A 25557-nucleotide genomic window follows, 5' to 3' on the forward strand; every position below is an offset into this window, starting at 1 on the left:
AGTTGGAGTGACCTTTACATCCAGGTTGGTGAAAGGCTTGTCCTGTATTTTGGAGAAGGCAGGATCCAGCACATGGAGCGCGTTTCGTGCGACAGCACAGCGGCCTGCCGGGATGGGGAAGGATGCTCGGGGCCGCGCCATCCGTGTGCACGGAGCATGAATTATTTCTGCTTCTCACTGCAAAGCTGTGCTCCGGGGGACGTGTTCATGAAATATAAATGTGAGCCCTGCTTGGAGCGGGCAGCGCCGGAGGAGAGCGGCGGAGCTGCGCTGCGGCAGCGCCCTGGGATCAGCAGCAGCAGCACAGGCAGCGCGCAGCCCGCTGCTGCCCAGCGCCCAGCAGTAGTTACGACTTTCAGAGCACAAGCTGTGACCTGGGAGTGCTTGACACTGGTGGTGATGGGAGAGGGATGGATGGCAGTGATTGGTGGTGGGCTGTTGGTAGGTGGTGATGCATTGGTGGTGATGGGTGGTGATGAATGGTGATGGTGGTGATGGTGGTGATGGGTGGTGATGTGTTGGCAGATGGGTGGCAATTGGTGGCAATGGGATGGTGGGGTACCATAAAACTTCTCAGTTTGGGGACAGAAGAGGGGTTATATCCTGCTGGGGGGTTGGATTAATATAGATGAAAACTTCATTTCATCCGTGGGTAACAACATATTTCTGCGACACCAGCATCTTCTGTGAGGAAAATGACCCATCTGCTTTCGAGTGAGCTGACTCCAAATCCATGCCCAGGAGATGCCAAGTGCTGGGCCAAGGTTCCAAGGGTTGGGAACCTGCTTGTGTCTGTGTGAGGGACAGCACCAAGCCAAGTTAGGGGCAGATCAGTGACTTACAGCCATAAATAAGGACTGTAATAACCCTTCCTTTCCTAATTTAGATGCTCCCAAGGCCTCACAGGCAGATAAAGTCAAGTTCTTTTCTTCCCTGTGTTTATGGTACTGCTGGAACATGCTGCTCCTGCAAGCATTACATCAGGGGAGCGTGGGGAAGGCTCAGCTTTCCCAGCACAGATTAACCCTCACCTACATCTGCCCGTCGCTGCCTCCTCACCCCAGCCGTGCCGCTGCCAGCCCCGTCTTGGCTCCGTGGTGGTGGCTCTGGCCATGCTGGTCCCGTGTCACTGCTCCTGGAGTGCCTGGTGCCCCCTGCTCCTGCACTGCATCCTGCTGGTGCCTCGGCTCCTCCTGCGAGCTGGGAGAATCCCCGTGCCCCGTGCCACAGGGAGCCCATGGCTTCCCTGTGCCCTGTCTCGTGTGCCTGCCATGTCCCCAGGGAGGGCAGGGACAGCACTGAAATGCCCTGGGGGATGAGTTAATGTCCCCCACGGTGTCCCCTGCAGCCCTGCTCTGCCAGAGGGGCAGAGAAGGGGACAGGGCAGAGGGGGTGCAGGTGTGGGCAATGATGCTGAGCCTCCTCTTGACCTCGCTGGGCTCAGCACAGGGCTCCGGACACACTGATGGGGACAGGGACCATTTGGAATGTGGGTCACTTGCATCCTGGGCTGCATCAGAACTACAAGGGCCTGTGGGGACAGGCCAAGGGGAATGGCTTTAACCTGCCAGAGGGGAGACTGAGATGAGCTCTGAGGCAGAAGCTCTTCCCTGTGAGGGTGCTGAGGCGCTGGCACAGGGTGCCCAGAGAAGCTGTGGCTGCCCCATCCCTGGCAGTGTTCAAGGCCAGGTTGGACACAGGGGCTTGGAGCAAGCTGCTCCAGTGGAAGGGGTCCCTGCCCTGGCAGGGGTTGGAACTGGAGGAGCTTTAAGGTCCCTTCAACCCAAACCATTCTATGATTCTATGAACTGGGAGATCTTGGCCTTCCTGTTTCCATCGGGGCGGTCAATCTGGGGGTGCTGGGACACTTGCACCAGAGCTGCCAGTGCAGGATCCCATCCCCGGGCATGGGCTGTCCCTGGCTGTGGGTGCTGAGGCCATTCATGCTGTCGCAACACAACACGAGGCCCTGAGCTGTGTTTGCTTGGCTGGGACAGCGTGTCACTGCCGACGGGAGCCCGGGTTGCGTCCGGGTTGCATCATGCCAGCGGAGATAGGAGAGCGGTGCCCAACCTCCATCCGCTCCTGCTGGCTTGGTGGGATGCAGCAGCAGGGGACAGGAAAGGAAAAGGAGAGGATGTGGAAGGGCTGGCGGTGACAGCAGTGAACATCATAGAGGTTTGGTTGCCTGTGGAGAGGAAGCTGAGGGTGAGGAGCACCCTGAGGTGCTGAAAGGAAGGGCTTGAGGCTGGGGACTGAGGTTTTAGCGTCTGAACACAGCCCAGCTTGCACACATGGCGCTGGTGGGAGATGGATGGGGTTGAGACCCCTTCCAGCCATAAAAGCCCAGAGGAAATGGCATCAAGGACATCAGCATCTTCCAGGGCAGAGGTGCAATAAGCCCAGACCCTGTGCCATGAGCATCCCCCCAGCTGCCCTCAGATGCTGCCTCTTCCCAGGGCCTGGAAGAGAAATGAACTCAAAAATCCCCTTTGTGGGATGCCTGGGCAGCTGCAGAGAGATGTGGTTGATGGGGACCATTCCCTCTCTCCTGGATCCTGAGAGGCGGAGGCTGTGGTGTGAAGCCAATGGGGGCAGTTCCCCCTTGGTGGCCAGCACCCGGATCACACCCCACTGCTCACCACCATGATCAGGCCAACGTCTCCACCTCTCCCTGGGCAAGGGTGGTCTCCGGACCGGTGATGTCTCCCCCGAACCACAGTGCTGAGGATGGGCACAGCGCTGAGCACAGCCCCAGGAGTGGCCATGGGGGGCAGCTCAGGGGGTGGATTTGGGGTTGTCCGTCAGCACTGGTGGGAGGAGGGAGCTCTGGCCTCCCCCGCTGATGCTCTGGCTCCATGGGAGCTGTTGGTCCCCAGGCAGCAGCGGGGTCAGGGTTATCCTGGGCCTTGGGAGGGGTAAGCGTGAGGGAAGTAAGAGATAGGGGCAGGAAATAACAAACGTGAGTCAGATGAGAAGCACATAGGCAAGGACAGCTTCGGAGAGCTAATCTGCAGGAGATAACAGTGCCAGGATGGAGGAGCCTTGGAGATGGGAGCATGGGAAGGGACAGTCAAGACACGGAGGTGTCTGAAACCCCAGCAGCCAACCTGGTCCTTTCCATCATCTCCAGCCACGAGCTGGTCCCTGAGTGCTGGGGGGACCGTGGGGCTCAGCACCCAGCCTTGGGTGCTCTGGGCAGCACGTGCACTTTGGGATGCGTTCTGTAGCTTCCAAAGGTTTCCCCGAAATCCCACTCTGGGTGTTTATCCCCTGGCAGACAGGACGAGCTGCGGCACAGCCTGTCTGCTCTTAGTCTGGTGGAGATTAAGCTCTCCAGGGCCTAATGGCAATTCTTTTGGCAAGCGTTCAGCAGGCCTTAATCCATCTTATCTCTGCTCTGAAAGGATGAATTAGGCACCTCTCCCCACGCTCCATGGGGAGCAGAGGCGGCTGCAGGCACCCCCTGCAATGCCCTACATATGGCAAAGAGCCTGTGGAGCCGCCAGGCCAGGGCTATTGAAGAGGCAACGCTGCAGGAGAGCCAACACGCTTCCTGCGCACAGCTGGATCCTCTGCCTTTCTTCCTCTCAACATCCAGATGTTGGGGACACTCCCAGTCCTGGCCTGAATATTTCCCTTGGGGTTTGCCAGGGTAGGAGCCAAGGGTGGCTTCTTGGCTCATGGGGGAAGACTGGGGACAATGTGGCTCTGCTCATGCCTGTGCAAAGGCTCCTCGTGCCTTGTCCAATACATGTGGTACCCAGGGATGTTCCTCCTCCCATGATCCATTCACAGTCAGGACTCTGGAGGGATGCAGAGGACACTGGGGTCATGTGGGATGGTCCCACCATCAAGCACAGGGACCCTCAACTTGCCTCTTACAAATCAGTCCTGACATTGCTAATAATAACCGTGTTCGTTAGGGAGCCTCGCATGATTCGGTCGGGCAGCTGAGGGGGTGCTGTCAGGGCAATGGACATGAGGAGTGGCATCCGTCTGACAGTGCTGGAGCCCGTCTGAGACCCCAGGCACTCGGTGACCTGCTCGGTGCAGGCGCTGCGGGCAAGAGCACTGCTTGGATCAGACCCACACAGACACTGCCCGAAGAGTCACAGCTCCGACACCACCGAGCACCTTGGCACCTTGCACCCAGCTCCACCACATGCCTGTAGATGGCTGCCCATCACCATGGCATCATGCCTCCTCCAAGTCCCTTCGGGGTGAAAGAAAACCCTTGATGGATTTTGCAGAGCCTGAAATTTCCCATTTTTCTGTGTCAAAGCCCTGCTGGGGGCGGGGGCTGGGGCTTAAACTCTTTTTGGCCATGGTATCCCTTGGGTGACAGATGGCCCCGTGGCTTTCCAGCTCACAGACCGCCTGGTGGGGGTCGGGGCCATGGTGTGCTGCTGGGACAGGGTCTTTCTGCATCTGCCGGAGGGGACTGGATTGTATAATCCTGGAATGGTCCAGGCTGGAAAGGACCTTGAAGCTCCTCCAGCTCCGACCGCTGCCACGGGCAGGGACCCCTTCCACTGCAGCAGCTTGCTCCAAGCCCTGTGTCCAACCTGGCCTGTGCAAACCCCCCTCAGCTGGGAAATGCCTTGGAGGTGTTTGGGTTCCTGCTGAGGGTCCCATCACTGCTGCCCTGTGTGCTGAGGGAAGGGTGCCCCGTGGCTCAGCACCGCTGCCGCTGCCCCTTGCTCCCGACCCCAGTCCTGTTTGCTCTCTGTGGAGCTCTGCCACCCCTGAGTCAGCACCTGAGGCGGCCCAAAGCCTCTGTGGAAGCTCTGTGGGTGCTGGCGCGGTGACACCATGGCCAGCGGCCCCATCGCCAGCCCACCCCCTGCTGCAGCGGCGGGGACTCCTCGTGTGCTCCTCAGCTGAGGGCCCTTGGGGGTCTTTGCTGTGTCTTGCCCCTTCCCTGTCCCCCAAAGCTCCATGTTCTCCCCAGGGAGAGGAAGGTCCTCAACTGAGCAGGAATCAATCCGGGAGCAGAAACCAAAACTGCCGATTTCGGTTGCGATGTCAGCTATTGCAGGACCTGCCCGTTCCTCCCTGCGTGTACTCCGGCTCCAGCCCCGGCTCAAGGGGCTCTGGCCACCGGCCGCCCTCCTGTCTATTCCTGTCCTGAAGAGCTCCGTGCTGGCAGAGCCCCCGCTCCGCGTTGCATCACCGGCTGGGCTCCAGCGCATGCCGTCTCCAAAGCAACCAGCAGCTAAAATTGGTTGAAAGTTTGATCTGAGCCTGAGCCAAGCTTAATATTTAATTGCTTCTAATTTCACTCTCCGGGCCGGGCTTGCCAAGCCAGGCAGAAAGGTCGTGGTGGCAGATGCAGGCTCGGTTACCTGCGGGCAGCAGCGCTCTGCACTGGGTCAGTGTCCCCATTGCAGACAGGGGGTCCCCGTTCAGTGGCCACCTCAATCCCAATCAATTCTCCAGGACCCTGGGTGAGGTTCCAGCTCCCCCAGTTTGCCTTCAAGTGGGAGAAGAGATCGAGCATCATGCTCCAGCCCCTGGAGGCTGTTGCTCAAGACCAGCATGGTGTGAGGATTTGCTGTTAAATCCCTGTATCTTGTCTCATTCCAGAGCCCATTGCCACCTCTGCAGACTCCCCATGCCCATCCCATGCCTGCAGCCTCCCTCATCCCATCCCATCCCATCCCTACAGCCTCCCTCATCCCACCCCATGGTCAGGCAACCAAACAGGGGGGCATTTCTGGCATGGAAACGCACAGGGAAGCCGGGAGCCTGCACTCGATTCCCTGGAAGGCACCTCCTCTCCCAAATGTCTCCCGGAGCAGGGATTAGGAGCTGCATTCCCGGTGCAGCTCACGGCTGGCAGCCGACAGGGTGAAAATTGTCTGGTCCTGGCTCAGAGCCCCTGGAGCCTTCCACTGAATCCCCAAACACTGCTTGCTCTGACAGCGCAAACACTTATTCAAATGGCAAAGGGCATCTCTCCCCTTTCTGACGGCTATTTTTGCACCACGTACTGAAGTCCAAGGGTAAATTTGCTCAGAGCCAGGCATGGCTCCATCCCTTGCACCAGATCAGTGTTAGAAGGATTTGGGAGAGAGGAAGAAACCATCCTGGGGCAGAAACCAGAGTGACAGGGTCCTCCCCACTGTTTTTCCCACTGATGTCCCCCAAAATCACCCCAACAAGCTCCAAGCAGGGAGCCAAACTCTCACAGGATGAGGCTGCTCAGGGATGGTGTGAACAAGCATCACCCAGGCTTGAGGCACCCCTGAGTGCCAGTAATGCACCCAGCCCTGTGGCAGGACTGTGCTCCTGATGATATCCAGCCTTCCTGGCAAGGCTGGGGACGGGGTGTCCCTGGGGAGCCACACACCAGGAGGAGGAACATGCACCAGCAGTGGGATTGTTCCTGTTGGCCCAGAGAAAACCCTCCTGGAGCAGAGCTCCGCAGCCGAGGTTTTCCTGGCCCTGTCCTGGCCGCTCATTCCTGCTGTGCTGAACAAAAACCCTCCCAAATCTTTGTTTGATGGGAAATGTCACACTTTGGGTTCCTATTGTTTTGGGGGTGGAGAGGATTTGCTTGGACCGTGCTCAGGATCTATCTTTTCTCTGCACGTTGCAATGGGGAAGCCACCCCTGAGCCACGTAGGCAGGTTCTTGGCATTGGGGTTTTGTCTGTAGGTATCCGATTTTCCTCGGATGGATCACCATATGCCAAACGTGGGCACACGCTCTCTGCCAGGCAGGTGAGGTGATCTGACGTGAGATGGTCAAAGCTCAGACACAGATTTGGACCCACTTCAGCTTTGCTACCGTCTGCTGAGCAAAGTCCCACGAATCAAAACATCCAAATGCGTCAGGAGAAGACCCCATCACCGTTGTTTTTCCAAGAAATTCAAATGAAACAGGGATTGCTCTGCCCCAGCCCCGCACGGGCAGAGCCACTTCGTACCCACGTGTGTTCCTTCTGCTGGATATGGAAGGCGACACGAGGCAAAACTGGGTGAGGATGCTTCAGGAGAGGTACCCGCGGGTGCTGGATGGTGCCTATCAAAGGCTCTTTCAAAGCCATTCTCTGTCGCTAGCCAAAGGTTAACAAAAGAGAAGCCACCACTGTCTTGTTGGGAAAGCAGAGCCCAGCCCTGGTTACTGTGGTCTGGCCCTTCCCACATGGGACTGGGAGCAGACAGAGGATGCTGAAGGGACATCCCCACCCCTTGGGGCCCTGCAGCCCCCGATGAGCCGCACGCTCAGGCAGCAGAGCCCCCGACCAGAGGGGAGCGGTGTTCAAAGGGAGATGACTGTAAAAGTAAGGGTCAGATTTCCCCGTCTGCCGAACCTCCCACGTCCACCCGACCCTCCGGCTTCCTGCCTTCTGGCATGTGTGACCTTCGGCACAGTAACCCCCGGGCTCCCTGAGGAGCCCCGGCACGGCAGGAAGGAGAAAGGAGAGGGAAGACTTGCATAACCTTCATCCAGCTCCGCCAGGGAAAGGAGGAGGATGCTTGGACCGTGAGTGCCTGTTCTGGCCGCTTTTCAAGCATGGAAATGTGCATCCCTGCTCGAGGCTGGGATCGTCCCGGCTCAGAGGAACCACGAGGTGGCTGTGACCCTCAGCCCATCCTCTGGAGCCCAAAGGGGACATTGCAGCGCGGTACCAACATCTTCTCCCCTCTCTGGGGCTGCCATCAGTTTTACCCGGGAGGCAGGGCAAGCTGGAAGAGAGAGGATGGGAACAGAGCCTCCATGGCTGAGGGCCCAACGGTCCTCACTGGGGGTGGATGGCTCCAACCAACTTCCCATGTTTCTGACTCACCCTGCTTGGAAATCTGTCTCAAGCAGCAGCAGCACCAAGAGCAGGAGCTTTTGCAAACCCGATGACAGGGCTGAGGGGATGTCCCTGGCCCTGGGGATGGATGAGGCCGATGCTCAGGAAGCCTCAGAGCAGTGACAGTCGGGGTGCCACGAGCCTGGTCCGGGAAGGAGCCTCACAGCCCCTTTCCCGAGTAGGGAGTGATGGGGCTCCAGGTCCAGCAAAGCTCCACGGTTGGGAAGAGCAGGAATAAGCAACCCCAGGATGTGGGTTTTGTGCTGCGCCCCACAGGCGTGCGACAGTGAAGTCACTGCCAGGACCAGGTTTGAGCGGAGACCAAGGCAGATGGAGTACCCGCTCCAGCAGGGAATGCTGCCAGTGCTTGCCTGGGTGAGACGTGCTGCTGTGCTCAGACAGTGGCCGGTAGGAAATCCCTGTTGGATGTCTCCCGACTGCTGCTGAATCAGAATACCCGTTCTTCGGGAAAGCCTGACTTTATCCCCGAAGCAGCGATGGTGTCATTCACATCTGCCCTATTCCCCTTGCACTGAGTCTCCCGACACACTTCCAACAACAAAGCAAGGCTGTGAGCAGCATTCCTGTAAACCGGCATGGCCCCGGTCCCTCCCGTGACGTGAGCCCGCGCTCCGCAGCTGCAGGAATTCAGTTCAGATGGGGATGAACTTTCACACAGTGACCCGCGGGGTCAGCCTGGGAAGGAGATGGGAAAGGCAGAGAACAAAGACACCATCACAGCCTGCTGGGCAAGGGGTTGGGATGGGGATAAGGGTGAGGATGGTGAAGAAAGCGGGGATGGGGATGAAGGCGGGGATGGGCATGAGGATAAAGGTAGAGATAGGGATTGGTATGGGTATAGGGATGGAGATGGCGATAGGGATGGGGATGGGGTGGGATAGAAATGGGAGTGGGGTGGGATAGGGATAGGGATAGGGATGGGGATACAGATGGGGAAGAGAATATGGATACGGACAGGGAAGAGGAGAGGGATAGATAAGGGGATGGGGATGAGGATGGGATGGGACGGGGTGGGGATAGTGATGAGGATGGGGAAGGGAATAGGGATGGGTATAGATACGCGGGGGCTGTTTCTAGGAGCTACTTATGATATGTGCTGGGGATACTGCCTTTCTAGGCTGGAAATTTGTCTGGGCTGGGGGAAATTGCATGGAAGAAGTCATGGGGATAAAGATGGGGGTGGTGATTGTGACAGGGATAGAGATGGGGATGGGATAACTCCTGTTCCCCCAGAGGGATCTTGGATAACTGCCTCTGGAGCCACTGCTCCATCCCTAAGGGATGACCCATCCAGGAGGACCCTGATGAACCTGCAGAGACCCAGGGGCAGCCCTGAGGGCCCAGCCCCAGACTGAGCAAAACCCCACAGGGATTTTGGCTGCAGCACTTTTCCATGCAGGGCAGACCAGGCTCCCTCTTGGCACGGAGAAATCCCTGCTGGCCCCACTCTTTGAACCTCTGTTTAACTCAGGTGCATCCAGCTCTGCAGAAAGCACCTTCCTGTTGATCTGTGGTCATTCCCAGCCCATGGGAGCTCAGGGCCTCGAGGGACTCTTCATTTGTGTCCATTAACAATTCACATCTCTCAAGGTAAATTAGAGATGTCCCAATAGGAAAACACAGCTGAAGGAATATGCATAAATCATGGGGCTCCTTCCATTACCCCTCTCCTGCCTCAGCACAAACACTGCAAACGCAGAGAACAACCAGTGGGAACACGTCTGCTTCGGCACCCGGCGTAACCCCAGCGATTCCCAGGACAAGCTCCAGTGTTGGGTAACAGCAGGGCAGGGAGCGGAGCCGCTCACAAGGATTCATTTTGCCTGATGTCATTAACCCAGACCAACAGTCAACACATGAAACTGGGTTCCCTGTTTGTCCCAGTGACTCGGGGTTGGTGTTTCCTGCTTCACAAGGCTCTGGGGATGCCACACTCCAACCTCAGGCTCAGGGGCATGGCTCCTGCTGGCTCACACCTCCCGGGATGCCCAAACCCAGCAGGACCAAGAGGAAAAGAAGAATTTTCATGGGGTTTTTTTTTGGGGTGGGATCACCAAATATGGGGAATTTCTGGCAGAACTGTGGCTGCCCCCCCCCCAGCACTGGGGGTGCTGGTAGGTCCATCCCTGAGGGACTGAAGGGGGCACAGAAAAGCCTGATGGGGAGGTCACCACCACCCTCCCCTTGTCCCCAGCTCCCTTCCACAGCCCCAAGCCTCAAAGGTCTGGAAGAAGCGGTGCCCCCACTTCCCATTTTGTGCTGCCTTTCTCCCTGCAGCGTTTGCTGTACCAGGATTTTCTCCTTTTTCCTCATCTGACAAATTCCTTCTAACCATGAAATAAATGAGAAAGCATCGACTGGTGGAGGGGGCTGGGCTCTGCCTGCTGAAATTTCCCCTATTCCTCCTTAACTCTTACCTCTGTCAGAGCCTGTGGCTCCTCCCTGTGCTCAGTGCTCACCCTGAGGCCTCTTACTCACTAGTTCTGCAGCAGCAACCTGGGAAAGGCTTGGAGACAGCCCAGGGCCACAAGAACGGGAAAGCAACGGCTGGGAATTGTTCCTGCAGGAGCCTTTGCACATAAACACACCCCCAGCGAGGAGCTGCCTCACTTCCAACAGGGAAAACAGCGGAAAAGAGGGGAAACCCTTTCATTAGTTGCCTGCTTGGGGAGGGGAAAGTCAGTTAGGCTTGATGGAAGTGTTGGATGTGCACGTCATGGCTCCGGCAAGGCTGCGTGCAAGGGAGAGGCCGGGCTTCAAAACCAGCTCTGCAAACCCACAGTGGATCTCCCATGGGATGGGTGGGATGTGCCCCAGGGTGGGAGCGGCGGTGGGATGGAAGCAGAGATGCTGTGGGCTCCAGTGGGGCTGAGCAGAGGGGAGCAGAGCACAAGTCCCACTCTGAGCCCTGCTCCCATGGGGTTCGCTGCCATCCAGATGTGCAGGAGGGCCCAGCAGTGCTTGGGAAGCTGGCATTGAGCCCCCAGAAGGTGGTGTGGATGGGAATGCTGCTCCCTACCCTAGGATGTGCTGTGGCAGATCCAGAGGAAACACCAAGTGGGGAGGGAGCAGAAGGGCTCCATCTGCTCTTAGCTGAAAAGAGCTGAAAGGCTCCATCACAGTGTGTGAATTCATTGATAGGGAGAAAAAACAGACTGAAAATGCCTTTTAAAGCAGTGGAAAAAAGGGAGGACGAGGGAAGAGCCAGTAACCAGAGTCCAAGTCACAAATGATGCCCACTTTTCAAAGGGGGAAGATTGAAGCCTTACAGGGGGCAGGAATTTATCCTTGGGAGACTGGGAGCATTTAGAGGGGTGAACATCATGCTCAGCCCATGGGCGCAAAGGAGCTGACCCCACGGGTGCACCTTCCCCAGAGCTGGCTGCTTCCTGTGGGGCATCACCCGGGACTCCTGCTCCTGCGATCAGAGATAGTTTGGGATGGGATTTATCACAGAATCATGGAATGGTTTGCGTTGAAGGGACCTTAAAGCTCAGCCAGCTCGTCCTGTCACTACATCCCTTGTCCCAAGCTGGATCAGGAGTGCAGAGGGGATCTCCCCAGAGCACAGCAGAGGGGGAGAATCCGCTCTCTCGACCTGCTGCTCATGCTTAAATGTGATTTTTTTGCTGCCAACAGGAGACAGACTGGGATGAGGGGCCTTGGTCGAGGGATAGGGATGGTGATAGGGATGGGAAAGGGGATGGGGATGAGGACGGGGAAGGGAAGGAATGAGGGTGGGGAAGGGGTAGGGATGAGGACGGGGACGGGGATGGGCGGGGACGGAGACCGAGGGGCGCGGGGGGGTTCTTGGGCCGATCTCCGAGCCCGGGGCTGCTGCGGGCAGGGTTTGAGGAGCGGCCCCTGCCCGGGGGAGGGCGAACAAAGCGGCGGGGCCGGGCGGGCGGGGAGGGGCCGGTGCCGGGTCCCTCCCCACCGCGGTGCGCGGGCGGCGATAAAAGCGGGGCCGCGGCGGCGGAGCGCGCACCGGAGCGGGCGGGCATGGAGCGCATCGGGGTGTCCGTGCTGCTGCTCCTGCTCCTGCTGCTGGGAGCCGCGGCGGGAGCGGGCCCCGGGGCCGAGCGGCGGGCGGCGGGCAAGGAGCGGCGGGCGCAGTTCGCGTCCTGGGACGAGGTGAACGTGATCGCCCACGGGCTGCTGCAGCTCGGGCACGGCCTCAAGGAGCACGTGGACCGCACCAAGGGGCAGATGCGGGAGCTCGGCAGCCGCCTGAGCGCCCATAACAGCTCCCTAGGGCGGCTGCTGCGGCAGGCGCGGGATGCGCAGGAGCAGGGCGAGCGCCTGCGGGACAGCGTGCGGGAGCTGGAGGGCCGCGGCCGGCAGCTCCTCAACCTCTCCGAGGCTTTGCGGCAGCGCCTGGAGGAGGTGGCGGCTGATAAAGCCGAGATCCAGGGGCGGCTGGAGCAGATCGAGGGGCGCCTTCGGCTGGCGCTGCAGGCGAGGCCGGCCGGGAATCAGAGCGCCAGGGACCTGGGAGCACTGCAGGTGAGCAGCGCCCCCGGAACAGAGGGATCGGCCCCCCGGTACCGGCACCGGGGACCCGACCCGCCTGGGGCAGCGGCAGCGACCTGGTGGGAAAGCGGGGAGGGGTCCTTGGCTTCCAGCCGGGAATTCTGTGGGGAAACGGACCCTTCCCGGGGCGATGGGAGCGGCTGGAAGGGGGCCGCTGTGGGGAGCAGCACCTCCGGAGCGTGGGGGGGGCCCGATTCCCCTGGGGCACTGGGAGCTGGGCTTGGGGCACTGGGAGACCCCCTCACACACAAGTGGGAGTCCCATCGAGGGGGGTCCTGCTGAGGGTTCCCTGGGAGCCCCGGGCTCTCCCCAGAGCTGGGGGTTAACCTGGCTCTTCCCCCACCTCCTGCAGTCCCTGATGGATGCTCAGAACTTGCGGATCGAGGAGCTCCTGCAGAAGATCAAGCAGCAGCAGTACAAGCTGGACAAGCAGAATCTGCAGATTAAGAGCCTGCAGAGCAAGGTGAGCTCCCGGGCTGGTCCCACACGCTGCTGGGATCCTGTGGGAGGAGAGGCAGCTCTGACGCTGCTCCCCAGCTCTGGGGGCTTTACAAGGGCCACGGCCCTGGTCCTTGTGCCACAGCAGCAAACAAGCGGCTTCCAGAGCATCTGTGTAGAGGAACTGGGCTGTGGGAACGGAGCCTCCCTTGGGTTTATCTGCAGAACAAACTCTTTAGCATGGGTGTGAAAGCCCACAGTAATTCCCGGCTTTGCCCAGCTGCTGCTATGTCCTATTCCTTGAGGTGTCTGGGCAAGTTCAGCCCCAGCTCTGGTCACGGGGGAGAGGCTGGGCTGAGGAGTTCCCCTGAGCACCGGTGTTGAAAATGAGCTGGAATTGAACTGTCCTGACTTGTGCATTGCTTTTTTAGGTCAATCTCCTGATCCCCTTCCACCTGAAGGACAACAAAACACAGGTTCCAAAGTGGAAGATAAACCTGAAGAGCTTCAGCCTCGTGAACCAGAGCCACAACACCAGCAGGGAGCCCGTGCTGCTGCACAGTGAGTGTCTGCTCTGCGCTGGAGCAAACCTGCTGCTCCAAAACAAAAGGTTCAGTTGTCCTGAGTCAGGGTGTGAGATTTGCACCCAAATCCAGAGCCTGGGAGTTGGGCCAGACGGGGGGGATCTGGAGCATGGGCAGGATCGTAGCCTTCTGGATCGGTATTAGTCCAGCAGGAATTTAAGGATTTAAGAGGAATTTTTCTGCCTGATATTAAGAATGCAGTGGGGAGAGGACAAACATGGCTGCAGGTATCTGTTAAAGAGGATTGAGAGGTTGGGAGTGTGGATGCAGGGAGGAGAGGAGGATCGCTGCTCCTTGGGGTTAACTTTGTTCACCTGCACAAACCGCACCAGGCAGGGCCGGCTGCTCTGTCTGTGGATGGAGGGAGCTGTGAGAGGAAAGAGAGATCACAGAATCCCAGCCTGGGCTGGGCTGGAAGGGACCTTAAAGCTCATCTGGTCCCAATCCCCTGCCATGGGCAGGGACACCTTCCACTGCTGTAGCTATTGGAATCCTTGTGCATTGTATTGGCTCATATTTAGGGCCCATACATGAAAGCCAAGTGCCTCAGCTCACGGTATCCTTAGCAGAAGGTGCTGAGCTGCAGGGGAGGGCACGGGGCACTCCTGGCACTGAGCGGGCGAGCGGATGCTGCATCTGGAGCATCTCCTGTGCCAGTGAGGGGCTGGAGCAGCTCCCGCAGGGCATCGCATTGGAGCGGGTGTCCCCAGCTGTGCCGTGTCCTGCAGCCTCCTCCCAGCCAGGAACCGGTGTCCCCGCAGGGTTTGCTGGCCAGAGCAGCTGCTCTGGTGCTAAGTCAGCTAAATGAGGGTGCTGGCTGCGTGTGCAGCTGTCCGGGGATGTCCGGCGCAAGCCAAACACAAACCAGGCGGGCTGAGGAGATGCGTGGGGAAATCCTGCCCCAGGCAGGGACAGCGATGGGAAAACACGTGGTTGGTTGTGTGAGGAGCTGGGAGCTGTCACTGCTGCGCCTGGGAGCTGGGTGAGCAGAACAAAAGAGCTGCAGAACTGCTGCAGGCAGGAAAGAGATGGGACATGGGGCTCGGAACGCCCGGTGCTCTGTCGGTGGGGGTGGCCAGCCTGTGGTGGGCCCATGTAAAGGCTCCCTTGGTGACAGCAGCATCTCAAAAGCTCTTTCCCCTCTGTGTTTTTCCCCCAGCTCTGCTTTCTGGCTTGGCCTCAGTAGTGTGCCAGAGAATCCTGGTGTCATTTGGGTTGGAAGGGACCTTTAAAAGTCCTCCAGTCCAGCCGCTTAGTCCAAGCCCCCTCCTCAGCTCTCAGGTTAGGCTGAAAGTGGGGTGCAGGGAGATGGGTTTGGGCCTTTGCTACTCAATGGTGGCAGATGTAGGCTGTGCTGTTGGTGCTGATGGGTGCTGGGTGCAGCACGGAGAAGACCCACAGCCCCTGGGGGTGCTATGAGGGCTCAGCACCTCGTTGTTTGTGATTCTAATGGGAAGACCCTGAGCATCCCTAATGCTCCAGGCATCCCTCCTCCCTGCCATGAGCTCACTCACCCTTCTCTTGCCTAACCCCTGATGTTGATACTGCTGAGAGCAGACAAATTGGCTTCCTCTCATCAGCAAACCGAGGGGCTTTGCTGGCAAACCCTGGAGCCCTCGATGTGTGGTGGGCCAGCGCCGTGCCCTCTGCCTGGGGAGGCTCGTGGCTGCTCTGTGCTATTGTGAGGCAGAGCCGCGGCGCTGGTGAACAGGACTGAGCTCCACCAGCAGCCCTTTGAGAAAGAGCCTTTTATTTGCATCCAAGTGAGCTCAAGTTTGGGTTTTTTTTTTTGAGGCCAGAAATGGCTCAGGGCCAAGCATGTGAAAGTTGAAGGCTCGGAGCAGCCTGGAGAGTGAAAGGTTTAATCGCTTGCAGAAAGAGGATCATGTCTTCAGGCAGAGCCTGTGCTGCCTGGCAGCCAGCCCAGTAGGGGAAAGGCAGAGCCCAGCAAAGCCTTCTCCCCATGGCTCCGAAACTCCAAAATAAATGGGTTGGGTGAGGGGGAGGCGATGAAAAGCCCGCTCCTGCCATCAGCGACGCAGGGTGTTTATCCCAGGTTGTGACCTGGCATGCCTGGAGATCCTGTTGGGTAACAAGGGTGCTATGCCTGGGGCAGCTCTGGGAGCCTTGTTGATTCTTGTGTCTCGCCTGGCTAAGTAAAAAGGGGAGGGAAAGGCAAAGGTCCCGAGCAGCCAGGAGGGCTTGTCCTGCCGGCGCCATAGGGATGCGCAACACGAACTGGAGCTAAGGAGCGTGTTCCTCAAACCAAGATTGCACTGAGGCTGGTCAAGCAGCTGCACCTCGTTCAGCTGCTTACAAAGTCCCTGGTGCTCCAGGGGAAGGGATGGGAGAGTGGCCAAGGCTGAGGAGAAACATCACAGACAGGGATGGGGCTGCTCTGTGGAGCGTTCTCCTGGGCACTGCCCTGCTGATGCTGGAGATGCAGCGGGAGAGGAGGTGAGGAGCTCAGCAGGCTCCAGCACCTCCCTGCTGCCGCGCTCCAGGCTGCTGCTGTGGGTATGGGGTCGGGTTGTGGGTTTCCTCCCACCAGGCTTCCTTTGGCTTCTCCTTCCCTACAGCGTGGGAGCTGTCGGGATGCACTTGGCCTCCCCATGGTGCTGGCCACCAGGGAGAAAGCAAGTCCTGTGGGTGCACGGGTGGGCTCTGTGGCACCGGTCCAGCGCTGACATCGCGCGGGGATGCTGCTGGCCCCGCTGCGCTGGTGGCTGCGGCGGTGGGAGAGGGCCCGGTGCCAAGGAGAGGAAAGTTCACTGGGGTGGTCGGGGGGGAGAAGGGGGGAAATGGGTGAAAGGTGGTGGCGGGTGTCACGTTGCTGTCCGCTGGTCCCCCCATGCTGACCTTTCCTAGAATCCCATCCTGGGTTGCGTTGGAAGGGACCTCAAAGCTCCTCCAGCCCCAACCCCTGCCACGGGCAGGGACCCCTTCCACTGGAGCAGCTTGCTCCAAGCCCCTGTGTCCAACCTGGCCTTGAGCACTGCCAGGGATGGGGCAGCCACAGCTTCTCTGGGCACCCTGTGAAGATCTGAGTGGCTCCACTCTTCATCCCAGCAAAGCACTGGGGCCCTGTGGGTGGTCAGACTGAGTGAAGACTGAGCAAGGGGCAGTGCCCCACAGGGATGCATCTGGCTCCTGCCCTTCACAGCTCAATGTGAAGCCCCACAGCAGTGGGGGAGGCTCCTCTTCAAGCTGCTGCTCCCCAGTCCTGGTTCCAGCCCTGACCCTGGGGGCAGACACAGCAAAGGGGGGACCCCATGGTGGGGCTCTGGGGGCAGCAGCTCTCCAGCACAGCCGGGGCTTGTCTCTGGGCTTCCTCACCCGCCTGTCCTGGGGTCGTGGTGGCAGCAGCTGTGGAGCCACCCAAATCCATCCCACCCTCGCATGGGGAGAACAGGGCCCCTTTGTCTGGGGGTGAGGGGGGCACCTGTCCTGGCTGACAAAGAGCCCCTTGACTGCAGGGGCTGGAGCTCTGCTCATCCTCCCGTGGCCTTTTGACTCGGGTTTTGTAACAGGTTTCACCCCCCCTTCCCCATCCCTTCCCCAGTTCCTGGATGGACTTTATCAGCGCTGTTGAAACGATGCTGTGCTGGCGGCCCCGGGCAAAGTCCCGCAGGGGCAGGGGCAGGAGGAGAGGTGGGAGCCCGCCCGCTGTGTGTGGATGGAGGGGGACGAGCTCGGGGCAGCCTCACCGCGGGCAATGCACTGGGTGCACTGAGCTGGGGCTCGCCAAGGTCCCCCCAGCCCATCTCTGCCCCGGTCGAGGTGCCTTGGGCAGACAAGGGTCAGCCCAGCCTGGCCCCGCGCCTGCCGGTGGCAGCTTGCCCAGTGGGACGGCTGCTGGGGCCACCGTGGTCCCTGGGTGCTGCGTGCACCGGCCCCTTCCTGAGCCAGGGCTCAGCTGCTGAGCCCCGTGGGGACAGCTTCACCCCGGAGGGGATGCTCCCAGCTGCAGAGGGAGCTGGGAGCTTCCTTGGGAAGCCGCGCTCTCCAGCCTGGGTCACCCCAGCCTGGCCCCGTGCCTGGCTTCTTCCTTGGCTGCAGCCCGAGGAGCTGCGTTCGGATGGATGAATGAATGGGGAGATGCAGGGTCACGGAGCTGGAAGATGCTGCAGCCGGTGGCGCGTGTCCGGAGCCGCGGCCACCGCTGTGCACAGCTGCTGGGCTGGGGGCCAGGGCTGCAAGTGCCGGGGCCGTGGCAGGAGCAATCTGCTGAGGAAGCAGGGCTCGGGGCCACCCTCTCCTCAGTGGCTGTTTCCTTCCCCGCAGGGCTCCCGCAAGATTGCCACCAGCTCTTCCTGGCTGGGCAGCAGAGCAGCGGCGTTTTCCAAGTGCAGCCCGCAGGGTCCCAGCCCTTCAAGGTCTACTGTGACATGACCACAGGTAAAGCAGTGCACGTGCCCCACAGCCCTTCCCGTGATGGCCTCGTAAAGGGGAACCCCAGTGACCGTGTTCTCCCTGCTGCAGAAGGTGGCTGGACTGTGATCCAGAGGCGCACAGACGGCTCTGTGGACTTTGACCAGCTTTGGGATGCCTACAAGAATGGCTTTGGAGACCTTCGTGGTAGGTGGATGATGGTGTCTATCTTAGTGTGGGATAAGTGATATCTTGGCATGAATTATTGCCCCGTGATGGCCCCTGAAGATCTCTGTGTGCCAGAACATGGTACCACTGCTTGCAGACCAAGAGTCCTTGGCCTTCCTGTCTTGTCCTGCAGGGACCAGACAGTGATTCAAGTGGCGCAGGGTCCTGCCTTGTCCCTCTTTGTCTTTGGAGCCTGTTCCCGTGCCTTCATGGCATGTTTGTGTCCCCATACCCACTGCAGTGTGTCTTGGTTCAGGTGAGTTCTGGCTGGGCCTGGAGAAGATGCATCGCCTCGTCCAAGAGGGAAGATTCAATCTCCTGATCGAGCTGGAAGACTGGGAGGGAAATTCCCAGGCGATTCAGTTTGTGTTCAGCCTGGGTGGCGAGAGCACAGCCTACACACTGAGCCTGCTGGGACCCCTCTCTGGAGAGCTGGAAAACGCCATCGGGGACTTCAGGCAGCTGCCGTTCTCCACGCGGGATCGGGACCATGACCTCAAAGCTGACACAAACTGCGCCAAGCACCTCTCAGGTCAGTGCGAGCTCTTCCTCCCCAGGGGGGCACCTTCCCTTCAGCCTTCCGCTGCCCGGTGGTGGCCAGGAGAGGGACGGGAGCCTGCAGCTCCAGACCCCTTTGGTGTTGACCCTGGGAAAGCTGCATCCCTGGGGCTGTGCAGGGAGCCGGGAGGGAGGCTGAAGCCAGGATGGGTTCGGGATTCGGTTCCTGCCCCAGGCATCTTCTCTGTAGCAGTTTTCCTGGTTGTCACCTTGCTTGGAAACCTTTCAAGCAAATAGGAGCCGGTCCCAGGCCTGAGATGGGGCTGCCAAAGGGCTTGAGGGGGTTCCGCATGCAGGAAAGGGCTGCAGGGGTTTCCAGACACATCCTGAAGTCCTATAGGGCCTGTGCAAAGGTTTCCCAATGCATGGGACTCCTCAGGTGTGGTCTCGTAGGGTCCCAAAGGCCTGGAGAACAGCAGCTGCCTTGAGGCTGGGTTTGTTTCTGCCTGGAAGTGCTGTGGGTTAAACCTGCCTCTGCCTTGCCTTGGTAGGGGGCTGGTGGTTCAGCACGTGTGGCCACGCCAACCTCAACGGGAAGTATTTCCGCTCCATCCCGCGCCAGAGGCACGAGCGCAAGCAGGGAATCTTCTGGAAGACATGGAAGGGCCGGTACTACCCGCTGAAGTCAACCACCATGAAAATCCAGCCCGCGGCGCTGGAAGCAGAGCCCTGAAGCTGCCACTTGAGACTTTTGACCTTCTCCGCAGAGCAGACCTGAGCTCCATCACTTGGTGTTTACAGCAAACTGCCCCATCCTCCCCAGGGAAGGCCCTGAGGAGGGTTCCTCTTGGTTAACAGCCCTTCGGTGGCACAACCCAGCTCCTGGCTGGAAGTGAAACAGCTCCGTGTCGCTGAGAGCCCGGGATGGGAGCTCCCAAAGCAGAAGAGGAGGCACCGGCAGGGAGATCGACCTCCAGAGATGCACAGAGATCCTTCCAACCTGCTGTGGCGAGCTGCCCGGTGCTGTCTGCCCCGTCCGAACACTTCTGTGCTGGGTTTCATGAGCTGGGGCTGGGGGGAAAGGGGAGCACACCAAGTGAGTCACTACCCTGGACCCAAGCACTGGGGATGGAGCCTTGCTGTGTCCTGTCATTGTTGCTCCCAAGTGATGTCCTGTGCGCCCTCCTGTGCAAGCCCCCACAGCCTCCATCCCTCTCTGGTCCTTGGGGCAGGGAGCCCTGGGCAGCTCCATTTGTGCAGCCCCTGCTCTGGTGACTTCAGCCCTCTGAGGAGATGGGGTTTGGTGGGAGGGCTGAGGGACATGCTGTGCAGAACGGGGCCGCAGGCTTCCCTGGTCCCCACAGCCTGGAAACCCTACAGTTCTGGCTGTGCTGGAATTAGCTGGGAATCTGCTTCCAGCTCCATGAGAGGGTGGGTGGGATCCTGCACGGCTGAGTCTTAAGCTCTGCCTGAGGCCTGCCTTACCGCTGGAGGGGGTTAGGGCAAGCACTAGGACAGCCCAGGTACGAAGCAGTGATGGTCCCTGGGCAGAACCAGCCTTGCTGTGGGCTGTAACCCCGCTGAAGCCTGGGGAGCTGCCTCCCCGTACTTTGCAGTATCCCACATGCATGCCCCAAAACTTGCTCTCAAAGGCCAGAGGAGAGCAGGCTTTCTCTGCAAGAGCTGCACCACCTTGTTGGGTACGTACCCTGCTGTCACCTCCGCCTTTGGGGTGGGTGTCTGGGGACACGTGGGCAACAAGATGCCGTCTTGGGGCTTCCCAAGCATCCCATCCTATTGAAGTCATATTGACTATGATGCTAGAGCTCCTAGCTGCTAAATATTGTAAATAGGCATTTGTAGGATGTTGGATCTTGTCAATGGTTTTCCTGTTCTCTAATTTGTTTCCATATTTAAATGCAGTGTTAATAGTAATGTGTAATTTATGAATGTTCATGCTGGAACGACCCAACAGAGTAGTTTGTGTATTTTAAACTTGGTTTTTTTTGTACTAAAATATCTTTTCTGAAGGTGTCTTTTAATAAAAACAAGCCTGTACCTGTCCTGCCTGTGTTAGTTCCTCCCTGTGAGGGTGCTGAGGCACTGGCACAGGGTGCCCAGAGAAGCTGTGGCTGCCCCATCCCTGGCAGTGCTCAAGGCCAGGTTGGACACAGGGGCTTGGAGCAAGCTGCTCCAGTGGAAGGGGTCCCTGCCTGTGGCAGGGGTTGGAGCTGGAGGAGCTTTAAGGTCCCTTCGTCCCAAACCATTCCATGGTTCTGCTCTGTACTTTACCACCAGCAGATAGGTGGGAGCTGTGTGAGGAAACTTCACTTGCTGGGAGTTCAGCCTGAGCTGTGCTTCCTTCTGGCCCCAGCTTCCCCCTGCAGCCTTATGGAGCTCTCCCCAGACAAATCCCTGCCGTAGCCCCCAGCAGCAGTTTTTATTCTGGTTGAAATGTGTGGACTTCCCAAGGGAACAGGAGACCAGAACCAGGCCCCGGGGCAGCAAGTTCACAGAGTCAGTGCTGCTCTCCCTGAGGGCAGACCTTTGCCCCGGGGCCCTTCTTGTAGCTGACTGGAAAGCCGTGAACTCCCTGAGTAAGAGCAGAGGCTGCTGGTTAAAGTCAGAGCTGATCAGGACAAGACCCCAAAGGCAGTGGTCTTTAACCTGTTCATACGCATGCACAAGCACCTCCAAAAGCACGTGCTGCAGCTTCTGGAGGATGGGTACAGAGGTAGGAATGGAATGAGCTGGGGATGCAGTCGGAGCCTTGAAGATGATGGAGGTAAGCTCCAGCTGCGCTCATGATCCCAGACATGGTGCTGGAGCTGAAGAAAACAGCAAGGAAGGGGGACAGAAACTGCTTATTGTAGAAAGAGACACGAGGCCGCTCTAGCCCCCTACAGCAGCTGTACAAACACCTCAAGGTGGCCTCAGCTCCTGTGCCTCTCCTCCTCCCCTGGGAACAAACCTGGGGTTAATGATAGCCCCAAGCCCAATTGCACAAACAGCCCATTATACCCAGACCTGCGCTGTCTCTTCACTCCTGGCTTCAGGAATACATTTTTAATGTTCCATTTGCTTAATTCAAAGCTTGTTTGGTCCCTGGGTGCAGGAGCAGATACGCGAGTACTGTGGTTTGTTCTTAATGCTGAAGTGATGAGACTAGCGAGGGGTTTATGCATCAGATGGAATCTGGGCAGGGAGCTGTGCTGTGTTTATTCATGAGCAGAGGTTTTTGGTGCTCCCCAGTTTTTGGGGAGGAGAAGGCTCGGGGCGATCTTATGACTTTCTACAAGGACCTGAAAGGAGATGGAGCCAGGAGGGGGCTGCTCTCTGCTCCCAGGGACAAGAGGAAACATTAAAGCTCCTCCAGTTCCAAACCCCTGCCACGGGCAGGGACCCCTTCCACTGGAGCAGCTTGCTCCAAGCCCCTGTGTCCAACCTGGCCTTGAAGACGCCAGTTCTGGGTCCCTGTTTCCATTTGAAATCCCCCCTCCAGCTCCTCCATCACCTCCAACTGCAGCCTGGAACATCTGGGAGCCCCATTGAGGATGTGGCAGCGCCCTCCAGTGACAGCGAGAGGAACGGCACCGAGCGCCGACCAAGGCATTCCCACCCTTCCCTGGGTTACCAAGCGCTGCTGCTCCCCAAAACAGGCTGCGCCTCACAGCAGCCCGGCCATCAGTGTCCACGCAGGCATCCGAGCCCTCCCTCCTAAACCTCGCCTCAGCTGCTGCTCATCCCGGGCCGTGTCGATGCCAGCTGAGGGCTCCGGGGTCTGGCCATGCTGGGACAGGGCTTTTGGGGACCTTCAGTTCAGCCTGTGGCTGTGCTCTGGTGGGGTGATTCAGGAGTGGTGCGTGCGGAGCTCAGACTCATCAGCAGAAGATTCAACTGCAGCTCATTTGGACCTGGGGTTCTCTGAGCGTCGTTAAACCTAGATCAAGGTCATTGAGTCAGCCTCTCTGCTCCCAAGGAACAAGGGATGGGACAAGAACAAATGGCCTCAAGCTGCACCAGGGCAGGTTTAGATGGAGACGAGGAGCAACTCCTTCCCCAGTGGGTGCTCAGGCATTGGAACAGGCTGCCCAGGGCAGGGCTGCAGTCACCATCCCTGCAAGTGTTCACACACTGTATAGAAAAGGCCTCAGTGCCATGGGTCAGCGGTGGCCTTGAGAGTGCTGGGTAACGGTTGGACTGGATGAGCTCCAAGGTCTTGTCCAACCTTCTTGATTCCATGATTCAAAGAGGGTGTTGCGCATCAGGAAACAGTGTCCAGACCCAGCTGTGTTTGAGGCCCAGCAAAGTCTGGAGAGCCCTGACCTGCTGCCTGGAGCCCCCTCCACATCCAGCCTGCATCCAACTGGCAGAAACAAGTGCCGGGAGATCCGGCAGTGGGGCCTCCAGCCCTTTCCTATACAGCAGCAGAACCCAAACCCCCTCTGGAATCTGAAACGTGATGCAAAGCCAAGAAACAGCAAATTAATAACACAAGATGAGCTCTCCACCCGCCAATACTCCCCAGGCCCTGACACCCCCTCCCAGTGACTTCAGCTCTTCTGCAGGAGCTCAGCAGCATGGAGTGCACTGTCCTGCCTGCGTTAGCTCTTCCCTGTGAGGGTGCTGAGGCGCTGGCACAGGGTGCCCAGAGAAGCTGTGGCTGCCCCATCCCTGGCAGTGCCCAAGGCCAGGGGTTGGGGCTGGAGGAGCTCTAAGGTCCCTTCATCCCAAATCATTCCATGATGATTCTGTGATATCTTTTCTTGCGCGTCAGAGCAATAATTGCAGCAGCTGCTGTTGCAGGAGGGAGCTGCTGTCGGTGCCTGGCAGCAGAGGGTCGGCGCCGCCATCGCCATGGGCACCCGGGACGACGAGTACGACTACCTCTTCAAAGGTACCGCTGCCCGCCCGGCCTCGCCGCTCCGGGCTCGGGGCGGCCGCCGCGGCCTTTGTGCGCGGGGCGGCCCTGCCCGGGCCTGGCGCCGGGCTGCGGCGGGGCTGCGCGTTGGCAGCGGGCGGTGGGGATCCGCGGGGGCTGGGCCGGGGGTGCCGCAGGTGGGGGTGGCCCCAGGATCGCTCCCGGTGCGAGACGAGCGGAGGAAACGTGGGTTCCGAGGGAGGAGGGCTCGCAGGTGCCCGCGGGGCGCCGGTAACGGGCCGGGGAGCGGAGCAGCATTGATCGGGCTTTGCAGGGGGTGGTGTTGATGCTTCTGTCCCCGAACCTGGGACGTTTGGGTTGCCCAGCACCTGCGTGCAGCGGCTGGGTGGGGACGTGGGTGTCTGCTGGCGCCGGCTCAGGTGGGTTTAGTGTCACTGGTGGGTAAGGGTTGCCGCAGGTCAGTGTCCTGCGTGTGTGAAGGTGCCTGGATCGAGCTGTTCCCTGCGGTGTCCCGCATCTCTGCCTTCGAGGCCTGAGCAGTGGTGTGGATGGGGCTCAAACGTTTGCCTCCATGTTTGCTTCGTGCTCATCTGCTGGAAATCCTGGCTGGATGTGTTTGCCTGTTGTGTGTATTTGCTTTGCAGCCTTCAGGATAGGGTGGAAAACACCCCTGGTTTTCTTCTCTGTCTGTAAAGGAGAAGACTAACCTCCAAAAACGTGCTCAGCTGTCTGGGGCTAAACTAGTTTCCTTCTGAAGTCAATCCACCACCTATTTCCCAAGTGGTTTAAGAGCCAGGAACTTGAAAGGCTAAGCATTTTACTTCTTTTCTTTCTTTCTGTGAATAGTCAATGAGACAAAACTGCAGTCACCTTGGAAATGCATTTTGAATTCTGTCTGGAGAGAAACTTCACCTAAAGCTATTTGGTCAGGACCCATCCTGCTGTGTTGCTGCTGCAGAGGAGCTTGGCATAGTTTGTAGCTCTTAATGAAAAATGGGGGGTGAGGGAATTGTTCTTTTCTGTGTATCTTTTGGGTAGGGGTTGTGGTGTGGCTTTGTTTTGGGAAATGAACAAACCTTCCTCATAGGCTTTTTGGGACTAGGCAAGAATTGAGGCATATAAATGGGACCAAGTGGGGTGACATCTCTGCTGTAGGACTGTCTTCCCCTTCTTTTCCTCCTGTCCCAGCTAGTAATGGGATTAAATATCAAGGAGAATTGATGTCATGGAGAAAAATCATGCCCAGGGGTTTGATTGGCTTCTGGTTTAGCCCTTTCTTAGCAATGTACATGGCTTCTGAACTGTCTTCTATCTGGTTTGTGTAGTGTCAAAGGTAGAAATAGCAATGAAGACGTCTGGGAATGATTACTTTTGTTAAATTTAAGATTTGAGCACTCCCCCCTGTTTCCAAAGGAAATCTAGTTGGGACCCTGGTTTTTAGCTTTTACAGTTGCATTTGTGTCGGAAGTTTGCATCCTTGCGTTGTAATATTATTTTGGATGCTGCAGTTGAATGCGGTGTTGCTTTAAAGTCACAATTTTTACTTTAATTTTAATATAGTGGGAGATCTGGAATTGCTTGTGCAGGAACTTCTGTGATTTAGCATTGATTGAGCAGCCTGCTCTAGTAGAAGGTGTCCCTGCCCATGGCAGGGGGCTGGAACTCGATGAGCTTTAAGGTCCCTTCAGCCCAAACCATTCTATGATTCTATTAATCAGCTTTATGCGAAGGTTAAAAGGAAGAGGGCCCCATTTATTGTTAGTCTCTTTCATGTAAAATAGTGCCTATAAAACAATTGGCTAGGGGTGAAAATAGCCAAGGGGTTTGTAGCAACAGTCTCTGTGTGAGCTGGCTCACTGTTCCTGGTGTTCTGTCATTCGTGGTGTCCATCAGCTTCTGCTTCAGGACCAGCCATTTCCAGAGGGAGAGCCCAGCATCAGCTGGCTTATTGGGTCTGGCACAGAATAGGCAAAAACTAATTTAAGGTTTGGTGGCCCTCTGGGGATGTGAGTGTGGTCATGGTCAAAGCTGCTCTGCTAAGCTAGGGCCTGTTTATCTTTATTCCCAATTTCCCCTTCCTCTGCCTGCATCCCGACAGTCAGAACTGCTGCATGTATGCATCACCACAAAGTGACTGAGCCAGCCTTTGGGAGAAGCTGGGTTTTGTCTGTGGGGCTGTGAGGATCTTGGGG

At 58.3% G+C, this 25557-nt stretch overlaps 2 protein-coding genes across 2 annotated transcripts in view; both read left to right on the forward strand.

The window, feature by feature from the left end:
• Positions 1–25557, forward strand: part of RAB11B (RAB11B, member RAS oncogene family) — a 125714-nt gene that overhangs the window by 90076 nt on the left and 10081 nt on the right. Inside the window, exon 2 of the mRNA XM_057418774.1 lies at positions 23302–23380. Coding sequence (XP_057274757.1) covers positions 23341–23380 — 40 coding nt within the window. The 5' untranslated portion in view covers positions 23302–23340. The remainder of the gene's footprint in view (positions 1–23301; positions 23381–25557) is intronic.
• On the forward strand, positions 11834–19456 carry ANGPTL4 (angiopoietin like 4). The gene is made up of 7 exons (XM_057418740.1): positions 11834–12337; positions 12717–12827; positions 13234–13363; positions 17671–17784; positions 17869–17964; positions 18242–18517; positions 19035–19456. Exons 1-7 carry the CDS (start codon positions 11834–11836, stop codon positions 19214–19216), a joined length of 1413 nt encoding a protein of 470 aa, XP_057274723.1. The 3' UTR covers positions 19217–19456.

This window comes from Pezoporus wallicus, unplaced genomic scaffold (assembly GCF_028554395.1).
Source record: "Pezoporus wallicus isolate ANWC-B61680 ecotype Strahan unplaced genomic scaffold, APGP_CSIRO_Pwel_v1 contig_14027, whole genome shotgun sequence".
Lineage (NCBI taxonomy): Eukaryota > Metazoa > Chordata > Aves > Psittaciformes > Psittacidae > Pezoporus > Pezoporus wallicus.